The sequence below is a fragment of the Bos grunniens genome, chromosome 24, assembly GCF_055505025.1.
Source record: "Bos grunniens cultivar Pamir isolate PY7600 chromosome 24, Bosgru_T2T1.0, whole genome shotgun sequence".
Lineage (NCBI taxonomy): Eukaryota > Metazoa > Chordata > Mammalia > Artiodactyla > Bovidae > Bos > Bos grunniens.
Genome location: NC_141188.1, coordinates 48,175,973 through 48,188,158, shown reverse-complemented (window position 1 = coordinate 48,188,158; position 12,186 = coordinate 48,175,973). Strand labels below are relative to the sequence as shown.

General features: G+C 37.6%; 1 protein-coding gene across 20 annotated transcripts in view; it reads left to right on the top strand.

Moving 5' to 3' along the window:
• PIAS2 (protein inhibitor of activated STAT 2) overlaps nt 1-12,186 on the top strand; it is a 103,993-nt gene that overhangs the window by 21,813 nt on the left and 69,994 nt on the right. For all 20 annotated transcript variants that reach the window (XM_086373381.1, XM_086373380.1, XM_086373390.1 and 17 more), the window contains one exon: nt 8,293-8,767. In XM_086373381.1, coding sequence (XP_086229507.1) covers nt 8,293-8,767 — 475 coding nt within the window. The remainder of the gene's footprint in view (nt 1-8,292; nt 8,768-12,186) is intronic.

Sequence of the window (12,186 nt, the reverse complement as noted above, 5' to 3'; positions counted from 1 at the left end):
TTATTAATTCTAGTAATTGTTTTGCATACTCCTTGGAATCTGCCAGTACAGGCAGTTTTGTTTTTTTCTTTCAGTCGCTGTGTCTTTTCTTTTGTTGGTCTCATTCCACTAGCTAGAACTTCCAGCACATCCTTGCCTCATTCCCAGTCTTAGGGAGAAGCATTCATTTTTTTCCACCATGAGCTGTAGTTTTTTTTGTAGGTGCTTTTTATCAAGGTGAGGTGGTTCTCCTGTATTCCTTTTTTTCTGAGAATTTTTATCATGAGTGGTTGTTGAATTTGTCACATGCTTTTTTCTTCATTGATACACACACACACATATATGTATAATCATGTGATTTTACTTAAGCTGTTAGTATGGTGTACTTCTGTGATTTCAGACATTGAGCTGACTGTTTATTCCGGGAATAAACACTTCACTTGGTCTTAGTATTCTTTTTATATATTGCTGAAATCTGTTTGCTAATACTTGAAGATTTTAGCATCTACAGTTGTGAAGGATGTTGGTTTTATTTTCATTTTTTGTATTGATTTTGTTTGGTTTTGTTACAGTCTGTTATAGCTTCATAAAATAAATTTGGAAATCTCTGATATTGTTTTCCAGAAGTAATTATGTAGAATTGGTACTGATTCTTATTTAAATGTTGAGTAGAATTCTCTGGTAAAATGATCTGGGTGTGGTAATTTTTTTTTTTTTTAATTTTTTTTTTAAATTAAGAGCTAAATTTCCTAATTAGATGGAGTAGTCAAATTATCTATTTCATATTGGGTGAATTTTGATAGTTTGTATTTTTCAAGGAATTGATCCATTTCAACTCAGTTGACAAATTCATGTGTGTAGAGTTGTTCTTAGTATTCCCATATTTTTGATGCTGTGATTTCTGTAGTGATATCCCTTAATGGCTGTTTTAATTGGGAAGTATTTCATTTTCATTTGTTGGGATTATTGATATATTTGTATTTATTTCTACACCTTTAGTTTGAGCATGTTTTTCTGCATTTTGTTTCCTCATCTGTTTTCTTGCTGTCTTTTTTTTTCTCTTTTTCATGTTTCTCCATTTTACTAGTTGTGAAATACATTTTTTTTTTTGCTTTCTCGCAAACTCTTGGAGTTTAATTAATTTTCTCTTGAAACTTTATATATAAATCTAAAATTACTGTATTTTTCTTCCTTTGCTGTAGAATGTTTTAAACTGCTTACCACGTCTACCAACATTCAGGCATGCCATCTTGCCCAGCACTTTTGTCTTTTCTTAGCCTCACGTGTTTCATACTATAATTTTATCCAGTAAATGTTTGTTTAGGTTATTTCCCTCCCTCCCCGGGTTTGTCAGTTTCTTTGCTTATCCTGCTTTCATAATACGCATTCCTTTAGATTACTGTGGTTCAGCCATGGTGGGCTTTTACTTTCTGTTCAGTGTGTTGCTACTGCTGCTAAGTCACTTCAGTTGTGTCCGACTCTGTGCAACCCCATAGACGGCAGCCCACCAGGCTCCCCCGTCCCTGGGCTTCTCCAGGCAAGAACACTGGAGTGGGTTGCCATTTCCTTCTCCAATGCCTGAAAGTGAAAAGTGAAAGTGATGTATCTGTTTTTTAATATGCTGTCTAGGTTTGTCATAGCTTTTCTTCCAAGGAGTATGCTTCTTTTAATTTCGTGGCTGCAGTCACCGTCCATAATGACTTTGGAGTTCAGGAAAATAAAGTTTGTCACTCTTTCTATTGTTTCCCATCTATTTGCCATGAAGTGATTGATGGGACTGGATGCCATGATCTTAGTGTTTTGAATGCTGAGTCTTAAGCCAGCTTTTTCAGTCTCCTCTTTCACCTTCATCAAGAGGCTCTTTAGTTTCTCTTTGTTCTCTGCCATAAGGGTGGGTGTAAAGCAGCGGAGACAACTCACAGCATCAACAGTCATTTAACCCAGGAACTGCTAGCGAACGTATGACGCAGGGATGATTCCGCAAGTTTCGCAAAGGAAACGAGAGCCTTGAAGTTGAGGAGTGCAGTGGCTGGCCATTAGAAGTTGACAGTGACCAACTGAGAGCAGTCCTCAAAGCTGATCCTCTTACAACTATGCAAGAAGTTGCCGAAGAACTCAGCATCGACCATTCTCTGGTTGTTCAGCACTTGAAGCAAGCTGGAAAGGTGAAAAAGCTCATTAAGTGGGCGCCTCGTGGGCTGACCACAAATCAAAAAAAAGTCATCATTTTGAAGTGTCATCTTCTCTTATCCTACTCAACAACAACGAACCATTTTTCGATTGGACTGTGACGTGCAACGGAAAGTGGATTTTGTACAACAACTGGTGATGTCCAGCTCAGTGGTTGGACCAAGAAGAAGCTCCAAAGCACATCCTGAGCCAAACTTCTACCCAAAACAGGTCCTGGTCACTGTCTGGTGGTCTGCTGCTAGGCTGATCCTCTAGAGCTTTCTGAATCCCAGTGAAACCATTACATCTGAGAAGTGTGCTCAGCAAATTGTTGAGATGTGCCGAAAACTGCAGCTCCTACAGCCAGCATTGGTCAAGAGATTGAGCCCAATTCTTCTCCATGGCAGTGCACAACCAACATTTCAGAATTTGAATGAATTGGGGACCAAGTTTTGCCTCATTCACCGTATTCACCTGCCCTCTCGCCGATCGACTATCACTTCTTCAAGCATCTCGACCACTTTTTGCAGGCAAAGTGTTTCCACAACCAGCAGGAGGCAGAAAATGCTTTCCAAGAGATCGTCCAATTCTGAAGCAGGGTTTTTTTGCTAGAAGAATAAACAAACATTTCTTTTAGGCAAAATGTGTTGATTGTAACAATTCCTATTTTGGTTAATAAAGACGTGTTTGAGCCTAGTTATAATGATTTGAAATTCATAGTCCAAACCACATTTACTTTTGTATCAACCAGAGATCAAATTGCCAACATCCGCTGGATCATGGAAAAAGCAAGAGAGTTCCAGAAAAACATCTATTTCTGCTTTATTGACTATGCCAAAGCCTTTGACTGTGTGGATCACAAGAAACTGTGGAAAATTCTGAAAGAGATGGGAACACCAGACCACCTGATCTGCCTCTTGAGAAATCTGTATGCAGGTCAGGAAGCAACAGTTAGTACTGGACATGGAACAACAGACTGGTTCCAAATAGGAAAAGGAGTTCGTCAAGGCTGTATATTGTCACCCTGTTTATTTAACTTCTATGCAGAGTACATCATGAGAAACGCTGGACTGGAAGAAACACAAGCTGGAATCAAGATTGCCGGGAGAAATATCAATCACCTCAGATATGCAGATGACACCACCCTTATGGCAGAAAGTGAAGAGGAACTCAAAAGCCTCTTGATGAAAGTGAAAGTGGAGAGTGAAAAAGTTGGCTTAAAGCTCAACATTCAGAAAACGAAGGTCATGGCATCCAGTCCCACCACTTCATGGGAAATAGATGGGGAAACAGTGGAAACAGTGTCAGACTATTTTTCTGGGCTCCAAAATCACTACAGATGGTGACTGCAGCCATGAAATTAAAAGACGCTTACTCCTTGGAAGGAAAGTTTTATGACCAACCTAGATAGCATATTCAGAAGCAGAGACATTACTTTGCCAACAAAGGTTCATCTAGTGAAGGATATGATTTTTCCTGTGGTCATGTATGGATGTGAGAGTTGGACTGTGAGAAGGCTGAGCGCTGAAGAATTGATGCTTTTGAACTGTGGTATTGGAGAAGACTCTTGAGAGTCCCTTGGACTGCAAGGAGATCCAACCAGTCCATTCTGAAGGAGATCAGCCCTGGGATTTCTTACAGTACTTTGGCCACCTCATGTGAAGAGTTGACTCATTGGAAAAGACTCTGATGCTGGGAGGGATTGGGGGCAGGAGGAGAAGGGGACGACAGAGGATGAGATGGCTGGATGGCATCACTGACTCGATGGACGTGAGTCTGAGTGAACTCCGGGAGTTGGTGATGGACAGGGAGGGGGCGTGCTGCGATTCATGTGGTCGCAAAGAGTCAGACACAACTGAGGGACTGATCTGATCTGATAACAGCATGTGCTGTTCTCTTAAAGAAATTTGCTTAGTATTTGTAGTCTTTATGTTTCTCTTCTCATTCTTAGGACTGTATTTGTTTTCTTCCCGCTTTTTCCAGATTGAATTTATAGGCTTTTAGTATTTTGCTTTCTAAGTCATGTTTTCTTGCATCTTTTAATTTGTCACTCTTTTCTAGGGTGTGTTTGTTGTTGACTTTTTTAGCTTCTTGAACTGACTTCTTTATTTTAAATCTTGTACAAAAAGAAGGTGTTTAGGAGATCAGTGTGTTGTAAAGAAGAGATCCATTTCAAATATCTCAAGTAAAATGGGATTTAATCATAGGGATTACATGATCTCACAGGAGTAAGGCCCAGGAACTGAGGCCTCCTATGACTTCTGGAATTGCATCTATCTTTCTAATTTGCCGTAGTAGTTTTTCTTACGGTATCAGCTTAATCGTGCCTTTGATGGATTGATGACGTATCTGATTTTTTAATGCATCCCTGCCTATAAATGCAGGTGTAGATTGTTCTAATACTGTATCTGGGTAAGGCGATATTAATAACGTGATTGGTCAGTTTGCCTCAGCAGCTCTTCTCCTTTCCCTGTAGTATATGTCATAGCAGATGGAGGATCTACAGAGCTGAATTGATCTTTACCGTGACGTCTAACCCGCTATAGCTTCGCCAAATTCTGTGCTTTTTTGGGCTCACATAGCACCGTCAACTTGCCTTCAGTCCTATATGTAATGTTCAGTTGTATAAAGTTCCAGCTTTAAGTTTTTTAAATAATTTTGACAGTGAAAAAGCTTGTTTTACATTTGTAGTCTTAATTGAATGTCAGTTAACCTAGATTAGCTTTATTGAACCAATTAGCTCTTCCTTAGCAATCAGATTATCTTTTTTAAAAATCAGTCATGCCGGCATAGTTCATGAATTTTCTCAAAGTCAGTCCACAAACATTGATTGAGAAATTTCTCTGTAGCAGCACAGCATTGTAACTGAAGTATTAGAGGGCAGACTTGGAAGCAGGCAGGATGGACTGGATAAAATCCACTTGAAAAGGAGTGTTATTAAAAACACTGACATCAGAGGTTGGTGGAAAACAGTAGCTGAAACCCATTTTTGGTAGTATTCATAGCAGGCTCACCTTACCTGGTGACTGCTGAAATTGGTTGAAGACAGATATTTTTTTAAAAAGGCATAGCTTGAAGAAGAAGCAGGATCCAGCAATGTTTGCCAAGAAACACATGTTCATTGGAGTTGACTGATTAAGCTTCTTAGGGGATATCTTAATAGTAAATGCTAAATAAAGGGAGAGTTTTGTTGTTTTAAACTAGAAATTACCAGAAAGATGGTGTGACCTCCAGTGTCCTGAGTTCTGAATCTGGGACCTTCAGCTACTGATTGCTGGTGTGAAGTTTTCCACAGGACACTGTGGACTCTCAGAGCCATCGTCTTTGAGCAGACGCCTGCAGTAGGATATCTTGGCAGCATTTTGCAGGGCAAAGGCTGCCCTGTCTCCTGTTGTTGTTTCCTTGCACCTCTCCAAACCTGGGGATTTCTGTTTTGCTTCACAATACTGTAATTCTGCATTCTATCTCCTTATTCTTTTTCATTTGTGTATTTACAATAGATGTTAGACCAAGTACATTAGCATTCTTTGCCAAATAAAATTCCCATTGAAAATAAGTATTATGAGACCTCCCAGGAATTCCTTTTTGAAAGTCAAGCTTTAGAATGCCTTGTGGTCTATTTTGTCATTTCTGTAAAACAAGTTTCCTTAAAATGAAGAATTACCTGAAAATAAGGGTAAGGAGAGATGCTGTGAATTCTGAGTTAGTTTGGTTTCTTTATAGAGAATCACAGGTAGTGTATGTCTGTAGGACTGTCATTGTTCATTGTTTTTGTTGTTAGTGTTCTCCTAACAACTAGTTCAGCTAACGCTAGTGTTGTTAGATTTAATGTTATTTGTGCTACTGTAGTATAAGCAGATTTCAGTTGAAGTATTTTTTAAGATTGACGACTTTGGGAAAGAGGCATTGCATTTCTTGCTTGGGAGGAAACTTCCTGAAAAGCTGTCATAGTCTTTATATGCCTGAAACTGTGACTCTTAACTGATGTGCCATTAGATAGGCCCCAGATTCTCTTGTTTTCCATCTTTGTTGTCCTGAGCATAGGGGATCAGTTCAGTTCAGTCACTCCAGCTGAACTGATAGTCACTCCAACTGAACTGATGGTCACTCTTTGTGACCCCATGGACTGCAGCAGCCAGACTTCCCTGTCCATCACCAACTCCTGGAGCCTACTCAAACTCATGTCCATTGCGTTGGTGATGCCATCCAACCATCTCAACTTCTGTCGTCCCCTTCTCCTCCTTCCTTCAATCTTTCCCAGCATTAGGGTCTTTTCCAATGAGTCGGTTCTTTGCATCAGGTGGCCAGAGCACAAGGGTAGGGTAAGGTAAATAAAATCTTCCTTTTACCCATGGGGAAGGTGAAACAAATTAAAATATAATGATCATGGTACTTGTGATATATGTTGCTGTTAGAGTGTGATTTAGATCCATACTCCTCCCCTAAGCCCTTGAAGTGGGGTTAGTCCAAACTGAGATGTACTCAAGTGTGAGATACACACTTGGTATTGAAAACTTAGTATGAAAAAAGATTTTGTTGACACTTAAAAAAAAAATTATGTTTTAATTGCAACCACTGTTTACATGTTGAAATAATGCTTTTGATGTATTGGATTAAATAAAGCATATTATCAAAGTAAATTTAAAACGTATTTTAATGTGGTCACCAGATAGTTTCAAATGATATATGTGGTTCCCATTTCTATTGAATTGCACTGATCAAGAGTATAAAGTGTTTGCTGGGGTTACTATGTAATATTCTCTGACTGTACAATCTGAAATTTGGAGACAGTATTTGAAGTAGAATTATGATACAGCATATTCATTCAGATTACTTTGATATATTTAAATTTGTTTGCATTTTGGAAAACTGGCAAGTATTCCTAACAACTGTTTTAAATACCAAGAAGAGTTTTTTTTTTTTTTTTTTTTTAAAGAGTTTTAGCAGTTGTTCTTGGGCTATCAGTGACACTTAAAAGTGCAAAACAGAGGAATTATTATGAATCACTGCCAACTGTAGTATGGCCCCTGCATACTGACCAGGTTGAATAGGCATCCCAGGCAGCTGTAGGGCATGCAGTGCCGAGGAGGGGGGCTGGTTGGTTTCCGAAAGGGCTTTGGACGACACAGGTCTTGCTTCTCTTTCTGGTCACATGGTGCTTGTACGGTACGGCCAGTACAGGTGAAGCTGACCCAAGTGTGGTTTACCTCTAAGTTCAGAATCTGAAAATGACATAAGTAGATGGGTTTATGACGCACGCAGTAAATGATAGGAAGAATTTACTAGGTTTGTTGAATAAATAACAAGGTGAAATGTGGAACAGCTATATATAGTCTTCATTTTACACCACAGAGTTCTTGTTTTACACTTGAGAATTTCAGTCATTTTAGGAATTTGACTGCTGAATAAAGATGATGTGATTTTTATCTTTAGTATTAAAAAAAATCCTAATTTTCTTAGTGATTAAGTGAAGTTGCTCAGTCGTGTCTGACTCTCTGCGGCACCATGGACTGTAGCCTCCCACGCTCCTCCGTCCATAGAATTTTCAAGGCAAGAGTATTGGAGTGGGTTGTCATTTCCTTCTCCAGGGCATCTTCCCGACCCAGGGATGGCTTTACCATCCCTGGGAAACCCTGTTGTCCCTTCATATTGGAGTTGGGGTGAAAAATTTATTGGATTTTGGATTACGGTTCTGTCTTGATTTTTGTGGATTTTTCCTGCTTAGCATCAGAAACTTTAGAGGTACATTGTTGCAGAAACTTAAATTTTTTTGTTCAATTGGTGATAATACTGTAATAAACATTACACTGTGTATTGTACACTGTGAAAAGGAGTATTTTCATTGGTTATAGATTTCATAGATAGTGAAGTGGTCAACAGAAACCAACAGACTATAGATTTCCAAAATTGAGAACAGCAAAACATAATTGAAACCACAATGTGAATGTAATTGCGGGGAAGGGTGGTGGTGGTAGAAACAGTTAACAATTGTAAGTGATATGTGAAAATGCTGATTACTAGCACATGCCAGTTGATATTAACAATGTTGGAAAAATCTGAAATTATAGTATATTTTAGATAGCGTTTTTATATGTTTGAGGCTATTGGCTTATATCCTTTTTTTTTTTTTCTCTTTCTTTTTAGAATATGGTTTCTAGTTTTAGGGTTTCTGAACTACAAGTGTTACTAGGCTTTGCCGGACGGAATAAAAGTGGACGTAAGCATGACCTCCTGATGAGGGCGTTGCATTTATTGAAGAGTGGCTGCAGCCCTGCGGTTCAGATTAAAATCCGAGAATTGTATAGACGCCGATACCCGCGGACTCTCGAAGGCCTTTCTGATTTATCTGCAATCAAATCACCGGTTTTCAGTTTGGATGGTAGCTCCTCACCTGTAGAACCTGACTTGGCTGTGGCTGGAATCCACGCGTTGCCTTCCACTTCAGTTACACCTCATTCTCCGTCCTCTCCTGTTGGTTCTGTGCTGCTTCAAGATACTAAACCCGCATTTGAGATGCAGCAGCCATCTCCCCCAATCCCTCCTGTCCATCCTGATGTGCAGTTAAAAAACTTACCCTTTTATGATGTCCTTGATGTTCTCATCAAGCCCACGAGTTTAGGTAAGTGTTAGAGAAATCCGTTTCTTCTGGACAAGAGAGTGAATAAAGCAAGAGGGCTTGACTGAATTGCATATTATAAAATCAAGGCATTAAAATGCCAAATGCTTAAATGTACAGGTAAAAAGAAATACGGGCAACCATGACAAATCTGGCATAAAACTTTAATTCATTGATCAAACTTCCTTCTTACAGCTTAGAACTCAAATTGCTTCAGGGTGTATACGAACAGACACAAATCTTATTTATTGCCTGTGATTCTGCCTTTTGATATTTTTACTGTTTTTACAGAGACTTAGTTTCTGTTCAGCATAGCTTTTTAAACTGTTTTTGCAAGAAATCTTTTCTACTTAAATTTTTCCTAAGGTGACAGTTTGCCACATATTTTAGCTTTTTGTTTAATAACCAGTGACTGCTCAGAAAACGTAATAAATTTTATATTATTAGACATTGATACATGTGACTCCAACACGTTTTTACCTCAGAATTTTCACCACATTTTTACCACAGAAGTTGATGACTTCTGTGCTGTAATGGCATAATTTCTTCCTGGCTAATGAAATTATTTACAGAGGTATTTGAATTTGTTGATAAATTGCTTGGGAAATGACATTTCAGAGTTAGGCTGGGAGATCATTTTCCTGTCCATCCTAGGAAAAACGCTTTTTTGTTTCAAGTCATTTGAAAACTCTCTTAAATATATTAATATGCTTTTTTCATTTTGTATAGGATTATACTTATACATCTCGGTTGAGCTAGAAGGAAGTTTTGAGGTTAATGGGGTCAACATGGCCTGATAGTGGTGGGCTCCTTACATTGTTTTGTTTAGCACACCTGAACCAGGCAGGTAGAATAATGTATTTTATCCCTTCATTAACATTCATTCTGAAATAAGGATTCTATATTTGTTCATGTTTTATTGTTTTTACAAAGTCTTGTGAGCAGAATTATTGCATCATAGTCAGGACTCTTGATAACATCGCGTTAGATTAGTCTCCAGTACAGCTGTGCCAGTTTGAATTCCACAAAACGAGAGACTGTCTCTCACTGCGGTTTTTCTTCCAGCTTGTATCTTGTTTAGATTTTTCGTTTTTCAAATTAATAACAGGAACAAACATTTAAAATATGTATTAGCTAACTGTTTCTTTTATGGTTTTACTTTCATTTTTAACCAGGTTCGTTATCTGGTTAAAATGTTTCCATAATTTATTTCTCCTTTTTTCATGGTTTTTGATTTGTATCAGTGTACATATGTAGCATCATGGTTTGTTCACATGTTTCTTAGCAATCACTGCAAAATTATTTCTTTGTGTTTGGAGAAGGATTCAGACTAGTAGTGTGTGTAGGTGACCCTACCTCCGGGGACTCCTCAGAAATATGGTTAAAGGCAGGACTGAGAAGAAGAGGCCATCTGGGGTCCTGGTTCCAGTGGAAGGTTGAGTGCCTGGAAGGAAGATGACTAGAGACGGAGAAAGGACGCAGCAAGGTGTCTTCTCTGCCCCTGGCATCAGTGGGGCACCAGGCGGCAAACTCTGAAGAGGCTTCATGGAGTGCTTCGTGTTTCATGCTTTCCCTGTGTTCAGAAACAGAAATAGGAATTTTGTTACTTTTCCATGTTCTTTGTAAATTTTTCTTTCATTAACCTTAGTAAGGTTAAAGGAAGGTAGTAGGCTTTTTATAAATTTACTAAAATTTTTGTATCTCATGTGACTTAATGATGTTAATAATACTGGAGGCATTTTGTGTTGAAGAGTGATTAAGAAGAAAACCAGCTTTTTGCTCATAGTTTACATTAGAATGTAAGAAATACATATGACCTTGGGACTTATAATCTTTTGCTCCTGAGCTAAAAAATTGTTGATGCATGTATTTTTCAGGAGTCCTGTTTATCATTGTTTCTGTAAACTTTATAAACTGATTTCTTACTTTAAAACAAGGCTTAAACATTTCCTTATCCTGCTTTCCCTAAGAAAGAAAAGAAAACTATTTTCTTAATGTATATTCTTAGATTGATAAAACAGTGATCTAAAAAAGGCTAGTTTCATACTGTCTAAAGCAATGCAGTGACATTCAGGAATTGCTTTTAAGTTTTAATGATTTGGTTATATAATGTTGAAAATACTTGTAAAAATAAAAATTTGGGGTAAATCCATTTATTTGGAACACTGTTATGGAGAAACCTACTTAGATTTGGGAAATGAGAAGTAGAAAGCCTTATGAATTGAAAGAGATCCAAAACCATATTTCAGAGCACATATTTTTGGCGTCCTTCAGCCAGTCTGTGTATTCTTGATTTAATATACAGTTGATTAGATGATTTCTAAGCCATCAACACATTGTTGAGCAAGAATTAATTAACAACATGGGAAAGACTGGAAGAGCCCTCATAGGAAAAAAAAAAAGCCAACCGAAAAGTCAAAAAATGTTCCAAAACCTCTTGGGAACGTTGAAACCAATAGCCCCTTAGTGAGGGATTCACTGTTACAGCAGGGTGCATCTGTAGATGCTAAACAAGACTGTCTCCACAAAAGAAGATACATTATTATATAGTTTTGCAATTTGGTATTATTTCTATTAAAATTATTTAAATAAAATTAGCATTTAAAATGATAGACTATTGCATCTAGAAAGTGAGTGTCTACAATAATACTATATGAATTTCTCTATAGCTGAGGTTTTACTGTAACAAATGAATTATCCCCTAATCTGAAAACAAATTAATAAAATTTCTCTTCTCCCTTAAATAGCTATTCTCATTTGCTTTTGCTTTCACTAGCAGTGTTTTTGTCTTTTTTTCCTCTATTTTCTGTTTCTTCTGTTTTTTTTTCCTTTGATGATGAAGTCCTTTCTCGTTAAAAAAAATTTGTGTGTATTCAGTCTGTATAAAAGAATATATTAAAGACATTGTTATAAAGAATATTTATGAATGAAAACCTGTGAAACCACTACCCATTTTTTAGGAAAGGAACATTGCCAGTATCTTTGAAACCTTCTTGCCTTTTCCTCTTTGAGTTAAATCACTGTTCTGGATTTTGTGTTTCCTCTTGCTTGTTTTACCATATATGTGTGAGAAAACTAATGTTCACTTAACTTGCTTTTGAAATGTATGTGGTATACTGTGTATATATTCGTCTGTGACTAGCTCTTTTTGTTCATTCTCTTTTTAAGCATCTACATGTTGATGTATCGAAGTGTTTAATATTTTATGAAATACCTTCAAAGTGTTGAGTCTGATTCCTTAAAGTTTCTTCACTTTGTTTTTCCGTTTACAAAAGTAATTTATGCTAGTAATTGATAACTTCAGACATGGAAGCATAACAGAAAGGAAGAGTCCCTCGTAGCCACAGTTATTACTCAGCTAGAGTCATTATCAGTAATTAACTGTTTCTCTGGCATATTATGTCATCTTTTTTTCTCATTAA